At 38.5% G+C, this 22,068-nt stretch overlaps 1 protein-coding gene across 1 annotated transcript in view; it reads right to left on the reverse strand.

The window, feature by feature from the left end:
- Window positions 1-22,068, reverse strand: part of TDRD9 (tudor domain containing 9) — a 236,276-nt gene that overhangs the window by 174,690 nt on the left and 39,518 nt on the right. The window contains exon 2 of the mRNA XM_007473479.3: window positions 3,995-4,101. Coding sequence (XP_007473541.2) covers window positions 3,995-4,101 — 107 coding nt within the window. The remainder of the gene's footprint in view (window positions 1-3,994; window positions 4,102-22,068) is intronic.

Consider the following 22,068-nt stretch of genomic DNA (forward strand, 5'->3'; position numbering starts at 1 on the left):
CGTGCACACTCATCTATACACCATAGATGAAAACGCACAAAGACAATAGTCATCCTCGGTTACCGAGAGACTACCACTATAACTGTTTTTATACATGTATCCTTTTTTTCTTTCTTTGGGGTATAAGCCTAATGATTATAAAACTGGATCAAAGGGTAAAATAAGATTTGATAAATTTCTGGGCATGGCTCCATACTGCTTTCCAGAATGACCAACCAATATCACATCTACACCAACAATGAATTAGTTTAGCTGTTTTCCCATATCCCCTCAAACACTTTATTTTTCTCTTTTGTCATCATTACCAATTTGATATAGAGCCTTCAGTTTGCTTTAATGTGAATTACTCTATCAGTTATAAGAACATTTTTAATATAATGTTGATAGCTTGGATTTTTTTTTTACTTTTAAAACAGTCTGTTTATATGCTTTGAACACTTACCTATTGGTAAAAGACTCATTCTTACAAATTTGAATTTTTTCATTTATGTGACTTGGAAATAAGATCTTTATGAGAGAAACTTATTGTAAGACTTGCCCCAGATAACTGTTTCCTTTAATTTTTACTAGTTTCTTCAAGAAAGTTTTTAATTATAATCAAAATTTTCTTTTTTATCTTATATTATCCTATCACTTTATTGTTTTTAAATTTTTACCTTCTGTCTTAGAATAGATATGGATTCTAAGTCAGAAGGGCAATAAGGACTAGGCAAGTGAAATTAAGTGACTTGCCCAGGGACGCATAGTTAAAAAGTGTCTTTAAGACTAAATTTGAACTCAAGTCCTGTTTTAGGCCTGGCACTTTATCCACTGTGCTATACAGCTGCTCCCTCTATCACTTTAGGCATAAAGACTTCCTATATCATAGATCCTTCATTGCTCCTCTAATTTGTTTATGATAAGCCTTTTTTTATATGTCACGTTCCAGGTCAATGTTGGAGTAAATATCAAACATTTTTTAACTTCAGTAACTATTCTGCATTCAATTTCTCTTATGAGGTTCTACTGAGGATAGATAGATAGATAGATAGATAGATAGACAGATAGATAGATAGATAGATAGATATACACATATATGTACATATATATGCTGATGATTTATATGGATGTACTTTGTTTTACAATTTTGCAGTTACTAGTTATTTCAATTAATTTTTAGTTGATGCTTCAGTTATCTAAGTACAGCATTGTATCGTCTGCAAAAGTGATCAAGTATTTCCTGTGAAAGGGAATTTTTATTCCCTTTATCTATTTTACCAGGAACTTGAAGTATCCCTACTTAACACTTAGTAAGTCACTAACAAAGAAAGTTCATGCCCTAATAAACCACAAGCACTGTCCCACCCTGGGCAGTGCTAGGCAAATGGAAAAGCTGTGATTGATTCCTGAGATGTGAGAGGAGAGCTGATGGATGGAGAAAACTGTATATAAGCAGGAGCCTGCAAGGGATTCAGGGTCTTAATTCTTGCCCTTCATTGTTGGCATCTTGGCCTTATGTGTGCTGAAGGTTCTCAGAGGTTTTCAGCATCTTTTGGCTCTTCGGATTTCGGCATCCTAATCCAGACTTTAAATTGTGGTGAAGATTCGAGTTCCTACCTTGGAAACTCAGACTGAAGAGGACTGCTTACTGGGGTGTGAGAAACTGCCCTTTGCATCTCAGTCTCTTAAGCATTGGTATTTGGTTGTTGGAATGCCTGACTAGAGACATTCTCATGGACTTGTGACATTCACATTCGCGGTCTGGCAGCACTAGAATTAGGACTTTGGGTATTTTTAGCTAGGTGATATTTTCTACCTCCTTCCTATATTTCCCATTTTAAATATCTCTACCTTGCTGTAAATAAAGCTATTAAGCAGCCTAATGACTCATAATTTAACTTTAATTTTTATAAACAGCAACCACAACAACCTTTTTTAACTCATAAATTTAGTCAAACTAGGTTAATACTCAGAATTTCTCTGTATTATTGCTATAGGCTAGCATGTCTAGCACTATGTTAAATATAGCCATAATAATAAGCATTCTTGCTTTATTGCTGATCTTGGAAGGACTTCTAACTTTTCTCTACTACATATCTTATTTGCTCTTGGATTCGGATACAGCACAATTTACTATTTTAAGGAAAGGCCCATTTATTCTGGATTGCTAGTTTTTAATAGAAATAATTGTATTTTGTCAAAAACCCTTTCACAACATCTACTGATATAATTACAGGGTTTTTAAATTATTTATGTTATTAACATGATTTATTATATCTATAGTATTCTTTATTTTGAATGAATACTGAATTTCTTGTGTAAGTCCAATTAGACATCCTTTCTAATGCATTGTTATAGACTACTTGCTAAGATTTTTATCTACTATTTTTGCATCAATATTCAGGAGGAAAGTTGGTCAATAATTTTCTTTCTCTGCTTTGTCTCTGCCTGATTTAGGCATCAAAATCTTAACTGTATCAGGGGCAGTTGGGTGGCTCAGTGGAATGAGAGTCAGAAGGTCCTAGGTTCAAATCTGGCCTCAGACACTTCCTAGCTGTGCGACTGGGCAAGTCACTTAACCCCCATTGCCTAGCTCTTACCACTCTTCTGCCTTGGAAGGTAAGGATTTTATTTTTTTTTATCTTATCTGTATCATAGAGACAAAAAGTGCTTCTTTTCTTAAAATAATTAATATAGTTTTAAAATTAATTGTTCTTTAGTGTCTGAGAGCTCACTTTTGAATCTATTTAGTTCTAGAGTTTATTTCTTTGGAAAGTTCAGTTGTGGCTTGCTCAATTTCTTTTGATCTTATTAATGAGTTATTTAAATAAATTGTTTCTTTTTTGGTTTTTTATTAAAATTTATTTTATTATTATTTAATTGTTTAGATTATATTTATTAATTATTTATTAAAATAAACATTTATTAAAATGTTTATTTTATGTTTTTGAAAGCACTCATTTCTTTTCTCTAAATTATCAGTTGTGTTAATATACAATTATGTAAGTTTCTGATAATACCCTTTTTTCTTTCAAAAAGTCCTCTTTTGTTTTTATTATAAAAAGTTTGGTTTTCTTTTTAAGTCAGGTTGCCTCTTCTTTTTAACCCAACAGCTAGTTTTACATATCAATTGAATGATCTTTTTGTTTTCAATTTTATAAATCTCTTGAATTTCTGATATGTTGATGTTTAGATTTTTTAACTATATGCACAAATCATATTGGTTCTTTGTTCTCTCTTTTGATGAAGATGTAATTTCTCTTGGAATAGTTTAGCTACATCTCATAAGTTTTGTTATACTGTCTCATTATTGTTATTTTCTTTGATGAGATTTTCTATTGTATTTTTAGCCTTTTTTTCAGCCCATTAATTCTTCCAAATGGTTAGTTTCCAATTATTAAGTTTTTATTATATATCATTTTCATTTAATTCTATAATCAATCTTAAACACTAAATTATTTAATATTACATTATTTCATCATATTAAACTAATAGTAGAAGAAATTTACCTCTTGGTCATCAACTCGCTCTTTAAAGTTAACCAAATAATTAAGACTTGTAATATCTAACCCACAAAACAGATAAATTAGAAACTGACAATAATTTAACTATATTTTAAAAGACCCAATATCAGTTAATAAATTAACTCAAGAAAGGAAAATTCAAGCTAAATGCCTTCCTCTAGTAAGATCTCATACTATAACTTTTCAACTTATTAGCATAGTGCCTAGCATAGAAGTATTAATTATTTTTACCTCTTACCTTGATACTTCCTTCCTCTACTCTGCCCCCTCCAAATAAAGAACTAGAAATGGCAAGACATTGCATTTGGTAATGGGAACATGGTGGACTGTATTTGTCCACAAAGAACACTAATATTTAATATTTTAAAACTGACAGGCAGAATGGACAAAAACTCTTTTGCTAAACCATTATTTCTTAATGACAGTTTAAACAACTTAAAATAAACAATATATACAGTATCCTCTAGAGCATATGAGTTAGGTTCCTTTACCTGGTCCACTGCTTGAATGATCACTACTGTAAACATCAAATTCTTGAGCTTCTAATTGTCTGTATTTGTTTATATATTCCATTTCAGGGCTCTTTTTCTCTTGTGACCTTAAGAAGAAATCAAAAAGTAAATTAAGTCAAGAAATTCCCTTCCATTTAGAGTCATATAAGAATAACTACTCTCAAATCTAAGCATGTATGTGTTTTGAAAAAACTGTATGCTGAGGATCACCCAGCATTCCCTGCTGTCCCCAGGGTTCTATTCTTTTGACATCCTGGCATGGGACTGGTCTATAAATGGACCAATCACATGCTGGGAGGAACTTTTGGTCTAGCTTTTATCCTGGGCTTTGGCAGGAAAACAGGAACTTGCTGAAGCAAAGGCATTTTTTAAATTATTATTAAAGACCCTTTTTCCTATACATTTTCCTGGGCTTTCTTCACATTTTTTCATCACAATTTGGCGAACCAGAAGGGACCAAGGACCTTTTAGATGAGTAGAACCCCTGTCCCAAGTTTCCCAGATTCCATGCCCTCCCTGCCCACACAAAAGGTGAGAAACCGCATCTCTAGAGGTTCCTTTCCTACTCCTGCTTTGTGCTCTGGGCTCTCCCTCCATCTTCCACTCCACCTCCTGCTTTTCCATCCCTCGACCCCCTCCTCTTTCTTCCTTCCCCCCACTTCTTCTTCCTCCCCCTCCTTCTCCTCTTCAGACCCCTGCTAAGACTACTGCTGAGCCCTTTTTTTTCTCCAGCTGCCTCCCCCTCCTTTTTCCTTCTCCAGCCTAGCTTCTCCTCCTGCCCTTCGGTCCCCTTTTCCCCTGCTCAGGCTGACCTCCTCTTCCCCGCCCCCCTCCTTGCTACAAGCTCTTCTCAGAGCCTCGCTCCTGCCATTTTCCTCCTTCTCTTGCGTCCTACAGCTATCCTCCTCTTTGCTACCGGCTCACCTGCTGCCTGCCCTTTGCAGTTCCCAGATCCATAACTCCCCTGGGCTTTTGATCTTCCTTTTTTCCCCCCACCTCCAACTCCTCCTGCTTCTCACTTGTTCCAATCTGCTTTTCTTTCCCTTCCCCCTTACCCCATGTAGCTGAGGGAGCTATGTTACTACTGCTTCTCTCTTCCTCACTCTCTCTCCCTGCGTTTCCTCCCAGATGATCCTCTCCACTCAGGGATTCCGCCATGGTCCCCATCGCCTCCCTAGATTTCCTCCCTCCCAGTCCCAGGGCCTCACTCACTGGTCACCCACACCCATTGCCTGCTGTGCTCCATCCAAGATATCCCCAGCCCCAGTCCCCAAGTTGCTTCTGCCTGCACCAGCCTCCCCAGTGCACATGAAGGTAAAGTATAACTCCTTTCCCCCACCTCCTAGCACCCTGGCTTTCACACTGCCCTACAGCCTCTGAACTAGTTCCTCTAGCTAAGTGCCCATTACTAACACCCTGAATCTAGCCCTTGCCATCCCTTCCCACCACCCATGTGGTTTTTTTTCCTTCCCACAAATTCTCCCACACCCCCACTAGCCATTTAAACCTCCATTTTCCTGCCATACCCCATCCCTAGGTTTTTGCCCAGGGTGTGGGGTGTGTGTGTGGGGGGGGTCTCCTGGTTTTTGTTTTGTTATTTAGCTACAACTGAGGAGACAATGTTGCAAGCAATGTTTGCAACTTTCACAGAAAGCCTTCTATCCCCACTACAAATGGAAAACCTTAGTTGAGAATGACTTTTTCTTTTGATAATCCTGGAGATTTTCTTTTTATTAAGCTCAACACTAAATAACAAAAGGCTAGCCTGCTTCAAATGCAGATCCAAATGCAGGCCCAAATGGATGTTTTTCAAAAATCCTTGCCTGTTCTCCAGGTGCAAAAGGAAGAACTCTTCCCCACCTATACCTCAGATGGAATTTCTCCTCTCTCATCTTATACAGCTCCTGCCCAATCCTGCCTTTTCCTGCCCCCTTACCCCAGGGCCCAATGCTGACCATTCCTGGACCCAATTTCTCCCCTCTCCCTTCTCCCACTTTCTCTGTATCAACAGACAACAAAAGCAAAAAGACAAGAACCGTAACCAATTCAGTCAAAGGCCTTTTACCCTGAAGGGAAGTGCCCACCTTAAAAACAAATAAGGACGTGGTGACCTTAAGGCACCACACACCTTTTACACCCCATGATATTAAGAAATTCAAGCAAAATGTTCCTTCTTTTGAGGATGAACCTGTGGTCCTAATAAAGAAGCTGAAGAACATTTTTTCCACTTTTGATCCTTCATACCAGGATGAATAAAACTTGCTCCAAACTTTCTTTGACAGAAAGGGAGAAAAGTAAAATTATTTCTGTTATTAATAAAGTCCGGGGAAGGAATGTGGTTCATTGGTCAGAGCATGACCTGAAATGGGATGTAAATGATGAAGGAGAATATTTACAACTATGCCATGCTAGAGAAGCATTGCTAAAAGCAATGAGAGATTGCTCTGATAGGTCAGGTACATGGTTCAAGTTTGATATTCTTAAGCAATCTGATGATAAGACACCCTTCCCAGTTAATGGATAGACTTACTCAGCTGGGAGAATGGTACATAGTGTTTGACCTGACCAAAGAGAGGGATGGAAGGCAAATTAGAAGACAGATTGTAAATAACTGCTGCAAAGTGGTTCAGGATTATTTTAAGACAAACTGCCCAAACTGGATTAATATGGACCTTAAGGAATTAAGGAGGATCACAGTTTATATATCAAAAGGCTATGAACAGAAAAATGTGGAGACCAATGATTCGGTAGAAGTATTAAGGAAGGAACTAAAATCTTTAACTGAAAGACTTGATAAACAAGAAAAAGAGAATGAAGGTCAGGCAGTGGCCATTGCCTCTGCAGAAATTCAATTATCAAATCACTTATATGCCATTTCTTTGCAAAAAGTTATCACATAATGATGAACTATAGAAACTGGAAATAAGCAATTAGCAATAACTGCAAAAAATATAATTTTAGAAGTTAGAACTTTAGAAATAATAACAATTATGGAATTAATAACAATTATGGAAATAATACTCCACTTCCAACTCCAAATCAAGCAACCAATAACTCACACAAAAATACCCAACAACAATATATCCAAAGTGGAACTCGTCTGCACTATACTCAGGTTGAGACTGCCCATCAGCCTAGAGGAGCTCAAGGTACTACCCAAAGATCTTTATGAAAGTGTGAGGGTGTGGGGGTAGGGAAACAGAACTGGAATCAAGAGGGTATAACCTGACCCTAATGTCTTAATGCCAGTTATCCCTATCCACTGCCTCCCCCCCCAAAATGATGAACCTCATGTAACCCTGAAGGTTGGAAATATTTATTTACGATTGTCTCTTGGACATAGGGGACTCCAGATCTGTATTGATGAATATGCCTGATTCTGATTGTAGTTCCATTGGCTCATTAAATGTAATGGGGATATCAGGGCCACCCCAAAAGTCCCACAGCTTTCCCCTCAGATGGTGTCTGTAGGACCCCTAGCAGTTGAACATTCCTTCCTTCTAATGTCTAGCTCCCCTGTAAATCTACTGGGGAGAGATCTTTTATGCAAGCTTAAAGCCACAGTATCTCCAGAGGTCTCTAGATCACTGGAATTACCTGAGGAAACCTTGAATTTGATCACTGTACTTCTTTTAAAGTTAGGAGATGAGGGAACCCATTTTACAATCCCAGTTGATATCTTTGAATCTCTCTGGGTGACATCATCTTCTGATGTTGACCCACTAAAATCAACTGTTCCTGTTCAAATTAGGACAAAATATAGCCCACCTCCTTCCATTCCTCAGTACCCTCTCTCAAAAGAAGCAATTGAGGGAATTACCCCAGGAATAAATTCGCTAATTGGACAAGGCATAATAGTTCCCTGCAAATCTGAATATAATACACCCATCCTACCAATAAAAAAAAAGCCAAAATTAGGCCCCTACAGAAAATCTGTCTATAGATTCGTCCACAACTTAAGGGCTGTGAACAATCACATCATAAAAAGACAACCTGTGGTTTCAAACCTAAATTCTACTCTCTCTAATATTCCTAGCACAGCCATATATTTTACTTTAGTAGACTTGTGCTCTGCATTCTTTTCTATTCCCATTTATGAGGATTCCAGGCATATATTTGCCTTCACCTGGAAAGGTTCTCAGCGGACCTCTGCTCATTTGCCCCAGGGGTTCGTGGACAGTCCTACACTATTTTCCCAATTGTTGAGTGAGGATACAGATAGTATTAAATTTGAGTATAGCTATTTAATTCAATATATGGATGATTTGCTCTTGGCCTCACCAAATGCTGCAGTGTACCAAGAAGATAGCTAACATCTCCTTTTAGAGCTGCATAAGAGAGGCCACAAGGTTGCAAAGGCAAAAGTACAGTGGTGTATCCTCAAAGTGATGTTTAGGGTTCATTTTAACTAATGGTTTCCATTCTATTTCTTCTAAGCTTAATGGAAGATATTCAAAAATTGAGTACACCCTCGACCAAGAAGCAACTGAGGGCAATTCTTTGAGCAACAGGGTTTTGTAGACAGTGGATCCCTTGCTATGGGGAAACCACTGAGCCCCTTATAGCATTAACAAAAAATTCATTCCCTTAACCCCTAAAATTAGAAGTAGAACACCTGTCAGTTCTTTCCCAATTAAAAGAGGCTATCCTGTCTGCTACTGTTCTGGACATCCCAAATTAAAACAAACCATTTATTTAGTATGTACATTGTAGGAATGGATGAGGAGAGATAGAACACACAAGAGAGATGACTGACAGAAGGAGAGACAGAATACACAGAGGGGATGCTGGAAGAGTTTTCAATGGATGAGGGGGGAAGATTCCTAAACCCTGGAGAAGAGTGAGGGAGGATTCTGAACTCTGGTGTGAATTTGATCATATCATCAAATAGCCTGAAGTGTCCCAAAGTGATTGCTGTGACTCTGATCACTCATCTCAAAGATCTTCTTGCGAAGCTTTCATAGTCAGACAAGACTCTGGAGATTGACCCAAGCAAGATTTTATCCTAGGAGGGCAGTCTGTGTATCTGGTCAGGAGAATCAGCTATCTCTACTACCTCTGAAGACTCAAACTTTTACTTAGGTGCTTAGATATATTATACATAGATTAGGAGAAGAATAATTTTCTAGTAGGGCTAAACCTGGCTGATGGCCATAGCCGAGGCCTCAAGACCAGTCTGAAGGGATTAGCATAGGATTATCCATAATACCTCTTTCCCAAACCTTTCCCTAACTTATCTCAGTAACAAACCACCATTTTTTCAGCAGATACGCAGTCAGATAAGTCTTTGAAATATCTCAAAGAGATAGAGGGTGATAGGGTGCAATAGGGTGTCAGCTCTAACAGACTTCAGTTAAGCAAAAGGTCCGAGGTCATCTATCATTGCTGACATCCTGGCAGGCTGGTATCAGGAAGATATCAAAGAGTGCTTGGCATTTCGCTAAGTCCAGGCAAACCATCTATACCTTACACTTTAGTGGTCTTTATCTGACTGGATTCTGTCTATCCCTGTACTGAGTTTCCATCACAGGGACATACCCTTGAGACTCTCTGCTTAGTGAGAAAGACAACTCAGCTAGGTTCATATATCATTAAGCCTAGCTAACTAATAACACGAAGTGAAGGGGTTTTATTTCTCATTCTTACAAAATTAATGGTGGGGGTAGCTTCAGGTGTTTTAACTCAAACTTTGGGACCTCCTCAGTGCCCAGTTGCTTATTATTCAGCCTAGCTGGATCCAATAGCACCACCATGTCTTAAGAGGCATAGCTGCCACAACCTTGCTAGTGACTAAATCAACTCATTTAGTATTGGGATGTCCTTTAACCATAATGTGCCCACATGAGGTCAAAGCATTGTTGCTATGACATAGAACATGGACATTTTCTGATCAGAGAATTACAAGGTATGAGGTAAACTTGTTGAAAATGAAATATCACATTAAAACACTGTGCAGTTCTAAATCCTACAACCTTGATTCCTGATTTACTAGTTTCAGGAGAACCTTTGCACAGTTGTGAAACTTTAGTGTCCATGGCTGAAAAACTTTGAAATGATTTATTGGACACTCTTTTAAACAATTCAGGCCTAGTATTAATTACTGATGGTTCTTCTTTTATGAAGAATGGTATATGTTATACAGGAGCTGCTCCAGTCACAGAATCTGCCACTGTGTGGTCAGCTTCACTGCCCTCAAATATAAGCACTCAAATATATAGCTCTAAAATGTGCCTGAAGGCAATTTTCAGTCAAAGAAATCAAAACTATTAATAAGCACATGAAAAAGTGTTCTAAATCTCTTGTAATCAGAGAGATACAAATAAAAGCAACTCTAAGGTATCACCTCACACCTAGCAGATTGGCTAACATGACAGCAACAGAAAGTAATGAATGCTGGAGGGGATATGGCAAAGTTGAGACATTAATGCATTGCTGGTGCAGTTGTGAATTGATCCAACCATTCTGGAGGGCAATTTGGAACTATGCCAAAGGGCACTAAAAGACTGTCTGCCCTTTGACCCAGCCATAGCACTGCTGGGTCTGTACCCCAAAGAGATAATGGACAAAAAGACTTGTACAAGAATATTCATAGCTGCACTCTTTGTGGTGGCAAAAAATTGGAAAATGAGGGGATGCCCTTCAATTGGGGAATGTCTGAACAAATTGTGGTATATGTTGGTGATGCAATACTATTGTGCTCAAAGGAATAATAAAATGGAGGAATTCCATGGGAACTGGAACAACCTCCAGGAATTGATGCAGAGCGAAAGGAGCAGAACCAGGAGAACATTGTAAACAGAGACCGATACCCTATGGTGCAATCAAATGTAATGGACTTCTCCGTTAGTGGCAATGCAATGTCCCTGAACAACCTGAAGGGATCTATGAGAAAGAACACTATTCACATTCAGAGGAAAAACAATGGGAGTAGAAACACAGAAGAAAAACAACTGCTTGACTGACATGGGTCGAGGGGATATGATTGGGGATGTAGACTCTAAATGAACATCCAAGTGCAAACATCAACAACATGGAAATGGGTACTGATCAAGGACACATTATGTAATACCCAGGGTAACTGCACGTTGGCCGGGGGGGGGGGGGGGGGGAGAATAGAATATGATTTTTGTAACCAAGGAATAATGTTTGAAATTGACCAAATAAAAATTTAAAAAATGAAAAATAAAATGAAATGTGCTGGAATAATTGACAAAAATAAGAAGGTAACAATTTATATAGACTCTAGATATGCATTTGGAATATGTTATGAAGTGGGTATGCTTTGCCTTCAAAGGATATTTTTAGCATCAGCTGGAAAATGTATAGCTAATGCAGAAATCTTTAATGAAGTTCTTTCTGCCCTCTGGCTCCCTGAAGCCCTAGCTGTAGTTCACTGCTCTGTGCAAACACATGGCATTGACTCTGTCTCCAGGGGGAACAACCAGGCAGATACTGCTGCAAAACTTGCAGCCTTAGAAGGGCCCGAGTTAATTTTACCATTGAAAATTACTGATGACTTAAATCTATCACTTTATTATAATGAAAAGGAAGTGGACAAATGTAAGCAAAAATTTAAGGCCAAATTGATAAATGGAGTATGGGTATCATCTGAAGAAAACTCGTACTCCCTAAGAGTTATCATTATCAACTTTGCCAATCTATTCATAAAAATGATCATTTTGGAACCCAGGGTATTGTGGACTCTGTTAAAAGAGTATGGATAGTCTCTGGCATAACTACCATAGCCTCTAAAGTGTGTACAGCCTGACCTACCTTCCAGGCATTTAATCAGCATGCCTTTTATGACAAAGCTTTTGGTGGGCATCCTTGGGCTTACACACCTTTTGAATACCTGCAAATTGACTTTATCACTATGCAAAAAGCTGGACAGTATAAATTTTGTCTGGTCATGGAAGAGTAGCTGACCAGATAGCCTGAAGCATTTCCTACTGCTCAAACTATGGCAGCTTTTGTTGCCAAAGTACTTTTAAAAGAAATTATTCCTTGTTTTGGCCTGCCAACATTCATTGCTTAGGATAGAGGCATTCATTTTACCAATCTGATCCTGTGTCAAATTTATTCATGTTTAGGGAAAACTCCTAAATTCCATATACCATAACATCCCCAGAGCTCAGACCAAGTTGAAAGAACGAATAAAGACCTTAAAACTATGATTGGAAAATTGTTTACTGAGACTCATTTAAAATGGCCTGAAATTCTCCCTCTGGTCCTATTTTATCTTAGACCCAGGCCCAGAGGAGATCTACACATCTCACCATTTGAGATGCTTTTTGGACATCTTCCTACATAGGCAGGCTAAGTCTTTCTCTCCCACACAGGCATTGTTATTAGGGGGAGATACTTCTATTGCCTCATATATATGAGATTTGCAGACCAAATTACAAGAGTTCCATGAATCTGGAGCTGCTATACGAGCAGGTCCTTAAGACTTCTCATCCATTACTTGAGCCCAGGTAACAAATTTTACATAAAGAACTTCCAGCATACTGGGGCAACTCAACCTGCCTATGACGGTTCATTCCAAGTCTTATTGATTACTCCAACAGTCAATAAAATTGGAGAAAAGGACTTGTGGATCTATTGTTCCCATGTAAAGAGAGCACCTTCTATAGATGATAAGTACATCCTATTGTATTTTGTCAAATGTTTGCTTTGAGATTTACTGTTTTTAAGTGTGTATATATATGTATATACATACTACTGTCACATTGTCATTTTCAGCTATTGTAGTTTTACTATTGCATATATATTCTGTAGCACTGTCTTTATTTGTATCATCCTATACTTGAACCTGGGAAAATACCTTTATAATTGATCCATAAGTCCATAAACTAGTTGAAAGAAACCTGTATTAGTAACCTTTAGATAAGTTGATGTGCTTTTATGTGAATTTTGAGAATTCAGCACTTTCTTTGATTATTATTATTATTATTAATTATTAATATTACCTGTTTTATTCTTGTATTAACCTGTTGCTTTGTGAAAAATCATTTGCACTTACACTGTGGATCATGGCTAAGTTAAAAAGGAAATGGAGCTCATTTTTGGGGGTAAGAAACCTTTGTCTTCTACCTCTCCTTGAGAGACACAGTGTGTCACTGATTGTAAATTAGATATTTTTACATTTTTATTTGTTTTTCCTTGCATGTGTAGTATAGTATTTGAGTTTTCCTTTTCTTTCTCCCATTTTTTGCACTTGAAGTACAAGTCACCAATATTAAAAGTTTTTTTTTTAATTTTACACTAGCATAGATTTAAAATGTCCATAGCCCTAAATGTAAATGCATGCCCAACAATTTTAGTCTGTGGAAACTGCCCCTGGTTGTTTAAACATTATGGGACTTTGTTTCATGAATGTGTCTGATTCTAGAAAAAGGGACTAAAAAAGAGCACAGACTTCACCGGCACAGTGCCAAGGGAGCACAGACTTAACCTGCATAGTGCCAAATGAGCATAAGTGACAAAGAGACAAACAAATCTTGGTAGGATTAATGAGATTCTACACCAATTCAAAAGGATTTGAATCTTGTGTGAGACTCAAGGTTGCAGCTGTTTGGCTGTTAGACCTAGGACTCCTTGTACCACACTCCTTGTACAACACTTCTATCAAGTACCTAACATATGGCTATTCTGGCTCCTCTATCCCTGAGAGATGATGAAAGATCAGACCAGGGAATGACATTTCTCATCTGTTTCAAAAATCTAGTCCCTTTTCTATCTTTCATCCTGTGGCAATTTACTATAGTCCTGGCTACTGAGTAAGTACATGATTGCTATTACAGGCTTATCGGACAAAAATCACTTTGATCAGGCCCTGATTCAAGGACCTGTTAAAATTTTATTTATCCTTTGCATATAAGAATTTGTTATTTTATATTTCATCCAGTAGTTATGTTTTTTTCTTTCATCTGGATTTTTAAAATATTTCTGATCCTGATATTTTTCTTTGGCATTAATTCATATATACTCATACCTCAGCCATTTATCCTTGTGTGCTTTCTGTGTTTGTCAATATCTTCCGGGGGGGGGGGGGGCGCATTATTATCTTATAATGCAAAGTTTAAGTTCTTTTGAAAGTAATTTTAGGGTAAGAAACTTGCTACTTCCCAGAATCCAGAAAGTGAATTGCTTGCAGAAAATGCCATTAAAGATGCCTGCACAAACCACACACTGCTCCAAGAGATTCAGAGCAAATTGTTGGATGTGCTGAATTGAACTTTGGAGGATTGAATGAATCTTTTTTGTAGGTAACTGTTATGCTCCCTAATTGATTTTGTTCTTTTTCTCTTTTGTTTCCTTTTATCCCCAAAATGTTGTATTTTCCCTTTGGAAATTGTATGTATATTTAGTTGAAGTTTTAAGTTTGGTTGTGTTTGCAGGATCCATTGGGGAAACTGGTCTCCCAACAGATCCCAGGGGGAGATGTGTTTTGGAAAAAACTGTATGCTGGGAGATGTCCCCAGCATTACTCACTCTCCCCAGAGTTCCATTCTTTTGACATCCTGCTGTGGGACTGGTCTGTAAATGGACCAATTCCATGCTGGGAGGGACTTTTGGTCTTGGCTTTTGTCCTGGGCTTTGGCAAGAGAGCAGGAGCTTGCTGGAGAGAAGGGATGATGATGATGATGATGATGATGATGATGATGATGATGATGATGATGATGATGATGATGATTAAACTTTTTTCTACACATTTTCCCCTGCTTTCTTCACATTTTTTCATCACACATGCTAACTCCTACAAATCCAAATATGATGTTTGTAAGACCTAGAAACTATGTGTAGATTACATAATTGATAATGGTAGCATTATTAACATAAAATAAATGCAAGTAAGTGCAGAAATCAATATGGGTTGACAGCCAAAAAACAACAACAACAACAAAAAACAAATGCAATCTTGGGCTGCATAAAGAAAAAAAAATCTCTAGGAATAAGAATATGATGATGCTTCTGTGTTCTGCCCTGGTGAATCCATATCTGGTAAATTGTATTCTATTCTTAGCACCACGGTTTGGAAATACCATTGATAAACCAAAAAGAGTCCTGAGGAAGATAACCAGGACAATGTAGGGATCTTCATCCATGTCACATGATGGCTGAAGGAACTAAGGATGTTTAGGCTAGAAGGCTCAGAAAATGAGAAGTGGAAAAGGCAAAAGCTAGGTTCAAGTATCTGAAGGGCTGTCATGTAGGAAAAGAAATACACTTATTCTGTTTGGCTCCAGATGGCAGCTCAAGAGAAGCTGCAAAGGGGAAAACAGGCTTAATTTTAGGGAAATGTCCAAAAGTGAAATGGGAATGAAGGTGCTCAAGGAAAATTTGGCTAATTTCATGCCTTCACAACAGCGGTGATATTGTTAAATATCAGGTAGACTAAGTTACTAATGTACTGTGTCTACTCTAAAATTCAGTAATTATGTGATTCTATAGTAAAATCAAGTACAGAAAAGTAAGAACCCTTTACTCTGGGGCATACTATATACCAGTGATGGCAAACTTGTGGCATGTACAGTGCTCTCTGTGGGCACTCGGCCACTCTCCTCCCCTCCCCCATATCAAGAGTTTGTTACTAAGAAATGTAGAGGGACCCAGGTGGAGGTGCTCCCCTCCCCCTTTCCATCATGCCTGATAACATTTTTTCACATCAACTGCACCTCTGCTTGGCAGTCCAATGGTAGTGCACAGAGAGGAAAAGGTAGGTGGCTCATAGGCAGCAGAGCTGGAGGGGAGCAGAGCAAAGTGCTTGGGCCACTCCCTTCCCCCTCTATACATTCACTTAACCCACCCCTCTGGCCCAGCAGCCTAATGGGAGTACTTCCTCCCTTCCTGGAGGGAAGATGCCAGCCAAGCCCAGTACTGAGGGGGGCATGGCACTCAGCCTGGTGGGGTGGAGGTAGGACCTGGCACTCAGTCTCTGAAAGGTTTGACATCATTGCTATATACCTCTCCAAGGAAAAGAATATCTTCCAATATAGGAATTCCACTTACCAAAGGCCAAGGGCTCTAGTCAAAGCAAAAGGATACCCCCACCCTTCAAACCTACACTGTCTTATGTTATCTGGTAGTCTTCTATTTCTGTTCTTTACAATTGCTAAGAACAATTCCTTCCAAATCCACAAAACATTGTAAAGTTTCTTTAAAATATCTTATTAAACTATAATGAAAACTCAACAGATTGTAAGAGAACATTGCCTAGATTTTCTTTGCCTCATTTATTTGCATATCTTCTCTCACTCTATCCTGCCACAAAGAAACTATAAACCCATTAAGCAAAAGATTTAGATCATGCCTATTTTTGTATTGTAGTCCTATCCATACTAAGCTATCAATAAAATATTTCATAGGATCATAAATTTAGGGTTGGAAGAAAACTTGGAGAATATCTAGTCTGATTTTCCTCCAATTCTTTACATAATAAAAATTAGGAATGCGAGGTTTAAAGGCGGCTTGCCTAAGGCTTCCCAAGAAGTAGGGTCCACACTCAGGCCATATACCAAAGTCCTGGGATTCTCTAATTCTACTAATCCCTAATATGTCGCTAAAATAATGTAAGTAATTCTAAACTCTGCAACCCTTTATAGCCAACTTCATCTTCCACAAAGTGATTAAATGCCCATAAGGAATATGACCAACTATGAAAAATATGTCTACTAACAGGCAAAATTAAGTTATCAAGGAAAAAGCTATAATTTCAGGGAGATTTTCTGATGGGAAATATAACTATAAAATGCTGATTCATCAGTGAATACCAATAGGGAATATGCAAAGGGCATATAAATATATCATTGACCAAGGAGTTCATATATCTATGAAAATCTGTAGCATATAAAAGCAAAACTACAAATTTTCATCCATGTTTTCTATATTAATTTTTAATCTGTATATGTGATTTCAATCATTTAAAAAAGTAGATATGAAAAAAACAACTCTCTACCAAAGCAGATTAACAATTATTCTGCAATTTACTAGTTTAAAGAGTTTTCCCAAACGCTGAACCCAGGTATTGTGAATCTTGAAATTTCTCAGACTTGTGAATGTTAAAAATTCCCCATTGGGGCATTTCTTATTGGGACAATTCCCTATTGGAACTATTCCCCATTTTAAACAGTGAAGCTACTTAGATCTAAAATGTGAGAACTCTACTTGGATCAGAAATGGGAGGACCTCTACTCCACCCGTACTTAGGACTGCTTTAGGGGAGAAAACTCCTTACTGAACAATGAGAAATGCTTACACCCATACTTAAGCCATGCCTATTTTTAGAATTAATATAAAGGGGGTGCTAAGTACCTATTAAAGGTCAGGCAACTTGTAAACTTGCCAGGACAAAAAGGTGAGAAACTTGCTCAAAGATTCTAACCTACTCAGGCGTGGATTGCTAAAAGGATTAATCTACTCAGCTGTGAATTCAGAATGGACTGTCCTTTGGAAAACGTCTACTGTGATTGGTGGATAGAAGAACTTAGGGGAGGTGACATAGGAGAAAACCCCCTATATAAGAAAAAGGAATCTCTTGAGAAAGGAGCTCTTGAGAAGGAGCTCTTGAGAGACAGGCTCTAAAAACAGTCAGCTGGGAAAGGCTGCCTTGAAGGGTCTCTCTCGAGATTCTCTCGGGGAAATTTCAGATTAAGGATTGAGCTGGTGAAGGCAGCTGAGATGATTCTAGCCTGGTGTCACTTGAATCCTCGCTTGAATAGATCTTATGGTGAGTGATTAGGGCTGACTGATTTTTTTTTTTTAGGGCTTAGGCCTGGGTTGGGCTGCCTAGGCCAGCTTATCCCTTTCTCATTATTCCCTCTTTTTCTCTCTTTCTCTCTTTCTTTAATTCCTCATTGTATTATTAATTAAAAATCTCTATAAAACCCAGTTGACTTGGGTATATTCATAATTGGGAATATTTCCCTGGTGACCACCTTATATTTGATTTAAAACAAGACACTGTGGTGAAAAACATATTTCCTGTGGTCACAAATTTACTCACCCACTCTTATATCTAATACAATTTATATCTTCCACTATTTTACTCACTACAGTTTACAACCTCAACCATTTTAACTCTTACAGTTTATGGCAGACAACTATTTTAAATATAACAGTTTCCCTGACTCCAAAGCTAGTTGGTTTTCTATGTATTATATACCAGTACTGTCTCTTATTTTTTAAAAAGGGAAAAAACTTGAAAATTGCATATAAATTATCAGAAAAATTCCATTTAGCTTATAATTAATTATAAAATACTATTTAAATATTTATATATTAATAAATATCAAGTATAGTAGTAGTCTCTCGGTAACCGAGGATGATGATTGTCTTTGTGCGTTTTCATCTATGGTGTATAGATGAGTGTGCACAAAGACACTTGTGCGTGAAGGAGATTTAGGTGGAAAAGTCGATGCACAGAGACAGTCCCACTCTCTCAGCGTCGGAAGCCTGGGTCCAATGGCACAAAAAAAATCGTTATACCTGGAGACTTCCTCAGCTGCATTGGATGGCCGTGTTGTCCTTTGTGCTCCAACACACCCTAAGCACTCCACAGTGCCTTGCTGCGTTGCCATCTCAGCCGTTGAACCTTCTTATTGGTTTCTTCCATCTGTTCGGCCGAAACAGTCTTCACATGCTGGGTGAGCAAAGCCCTAGTTCACCAGGGGTCCATGACGACCCGGTGGCTACCCTCACAAGGTTTAGCCGGCCCATCAAAGCCGTTGCCCGGGGTGTGGCCACTGCCACATGCTAGCAGCTACTAGGAGCCACAAGTGAGAGCTGGGTGTCAGGTGAGGGTCAGAGGCTGGAGAGCTGCCCTAAGAGGGCATGACAAGCTCTCCATACCAGAGATACTACCCCTCCCTGAGCACCCCATCCATATCAAGTATATATACATATATACACACACATATATGTACACAATTTATATATAACATAAACCGGGCCACTCAATTAGCTTGAGGCTAGCTTCAAAGAGAACAAGATTTCGGAGAAGGAAAATAAAACTACAACCAGTAAAGTGGTATAGTAGATAAAAGGTGAAAGACTGCAAAAAAAAAAAATTCACTCCTTTCAGGTCATCTATTTAAAAACCATTTTCCATAATCAGAGTCCTTACTTATTATTTGTCACCAGTATACATATTATGCCTCTTAAAATGGATGTCAAAAGAAATTCTAGTATCCCTGTTAAGAAGTGTAAAGATTGGATTTATCTATTAAAACCAACCATATAAATCTAACAGAAGGACAGTATTATGGCCTCAAATTATTATTTGTCCTTTGTTTTTTAAGACAAATGAAATCACGATGCAAGGAATAATGGATAATGATTTGCAAATGAATTTTATTTAAGTGAGTCTGAGTTATGCAGTCATCATCTCCACTCTCTTCTAGAGTCATTGAAGTCCAGAGGCAAGAGAAAAGTCAGAAAGATTGGTGATGATTTGGAATGCAATGGTTAGCCTGGGTGCCTTTGATATCTGACCAAGCTGAATCCTCCACAGTACCTGCTGCAGCAGCCTTCATGGCCATTGGAACAAAATCATTCTCATTTATCCATTCCACCTGGGGAAATTTTTACATGCTTGGGAAGAGATCCCACTAATTCACTGACAGGTTGGAAGCTCACTGGCTAACCTTAACCTTGATACATTTGTCAAGACGTTTTTAACAGGGTGTGGCCACCTCACATGCTACAGCTACTTGGAGTCACATATGAGAGTCAGATGACAAGGGGATAGCAGCTCTGAAAAGGGCTTGGCAAATCCTCCCACAAGAGATCCTCCTTGGAGACCCCATACAAACTACACAGACAGGAAGAGTATGAAATATGAGTCCAGAAAACAAATCACAAACCAGGCAAGGAAAGATAAAAATGAGGGAGAGAGAGACATCAGGACATCTATAGATCTAGTAGAGTGGTGAATGATGTTTTGGCTTAACTTAACCTAGATCTGATTCTCATCAAAAAGGAGGAATTGGTTGCTAAGGTGAAATGAGAGGAACATTAGCAGGAAAGCAGCCATTCTATTTAAAAATGTGTCTTGGAGCAGGCCTTGTCCCAATTTTGATTCTCACTGTCAAATCAAGTTGCCAAAGGAAGACATATCGCCCCCTCAGGGTTCTAGGAGTAGTCCTGATGGTTTGCAGTCTTTCTAAAAATGCTAAAACTCAAGAACTTTCACCAATGTGCTTCCTGTCATAATTATCAGGTAATTATCAATTAGTCAGAAAATTCATTTTTTAGAAAGGAGTGGTAGCAATAAAGTGGTACTAAATGGAACAAAATATCTCCCAACAATTTGGAACTATGCCCAAAGGGCACTAAAAGACTGTCTGCCCTCTGACCCTGCCATAGCACTACTGGGTTTGTACACCAAAGAGATAATAAGGAAAAAGCCATGTACGAGAGAATATTCATATCTGCACTCTTTGTAGTGGCAAAAAATTGGAAAATGAGAGGATGCCCTTCAATTAGGGAATGCTGAACAAATTGTGGTATATATTGGTGATGGAATACTATTATGCTCAAAGGAATAATAAAGTAGAGGAATTCCATGGGGACTGGCATGACCTCCAGGAATTGATGCAGAACGAAAGGAGCAGAATCAGGAGAACACTGTACACAGAGACGGATACACTGTGGTACAATCAAATTTAATGGACTTCTCCATTAGTGGCAATGCAATGTCCCTGAACAACCTGGAGGGATCTATGAGAGAACACTATCCACATCTAGAGGAAAAACTCTAGGAGTAAAAAAAAACAAAGAAAAACAACTGCTTGATTGACATGGGTCGAGGGGGATATGATTGGGAATGTAGACTCTAAATGAACATCCTAGTGCAAATATCAACAACATGGAAATGGGTTCTGATCAAGGACACATGTAATACCCAGTGGAATTGAGCATTGGCTATGGGAAGAGTGAGGGGAGGGGAGGGAGGAATAGAAAATGATTTTTGTAACCAAGGAATAATGTTTGAAATTGACCAAATAAAAAATCAATGTTAAAATAAAAATATATCTCTCCCCAAAAAAACTGTCAAAGGCTTTAGAGGCTTTAGAGGAAAGAGAACTCAAACTTAAAGAGTTTATGTGGCAGGATCCAGCTAAGTGGCTCAGTAGTTTGAGAGCCAGATTGTCCTTGGTTCAAATCTGGTCTTAAGATAATTCCTAGCTATGTGACTCTGGGCCAGTTACTTAGTCCCCATTGCCTAGCTCTCATTGCTCTTCTGCCTTGGAACCAATACACAATATTAATTCTAAGATGGGAAGGATGAAGGGATGGAGGGAGAGAGGAAGAGAGTGGGAGAGAGGAAGGAAGGAAAGAAGGAAGGTAGGGAGGGAGGGAGGGGGGGGGAGGGAGGGGAAAAGAGAAAGAGAGAGAGAGGGACAGAGAGAGAGAAAGAGAGAGGGAGAGGGGGAGAGGGGGAGAGGGGAAGAGGGGGTGAGGGGGAGGAGAAAAGGAGAGAAAGAAAAGAGAGAGAAAGAGAAGGGGGGAGAGAAAGAGGGAAAGAAAGAACAAAAGAAAGAGAAAGATGAAAGAAAGAGAAAGATGGGGCAAAGTGATAACTCACTGCTCTTGGAATTCATTTGCTAGAATCCTTAAGCTCTACACACCCCACACCCCCCAGCTTAGGCAAGGTATAATAGCTTTCCTACTAAGCTCTTTGTGAAAACTTTGCATCTATGTTCAATCTATTCATGGCTTATGATTCACACATCACCAGTAGTATTGCTGTCCCAAGAATATTGTTAAGAGTGGCTTAATTACACATTCAAATCCTCTAGGCTTCCTAAGTTAACATGGTCCTTTTTCCAGTGCAGGGGAGGAGAGGAGAGAGCACTGGAGCTAGAGTCAGTAAGATAGAAGTTCAAATCCAAACTAAGATACTTACTAGCTGTGAGACTTCAGGCAAGTCATTTAACCACTCTCTATCTACCTCTGTTTCCTCAACTGTAAAAGAAGGAATCATAATAGCACCTACCTCCCAGAGATGTTATAAGGATCAAATAAAATAGCATCTGCGAAGTTCTTAGCAC

Source organism: Monodelphis domestica, chromosome 1, assembly GCF_027887165.1.
Source record: "Monodelphis domestica isolate mMonDom1 chromosome 1, mMonDom1.pri, whole genome shotgun sequence".
Taxonomy (NCBI): domain Eukaryota; kingdom Metazoa; phylum Chordata; class Mammalia; order Didelphimorphia; family Didelphidae; genus Monodelphis; species Monodelphis domestica.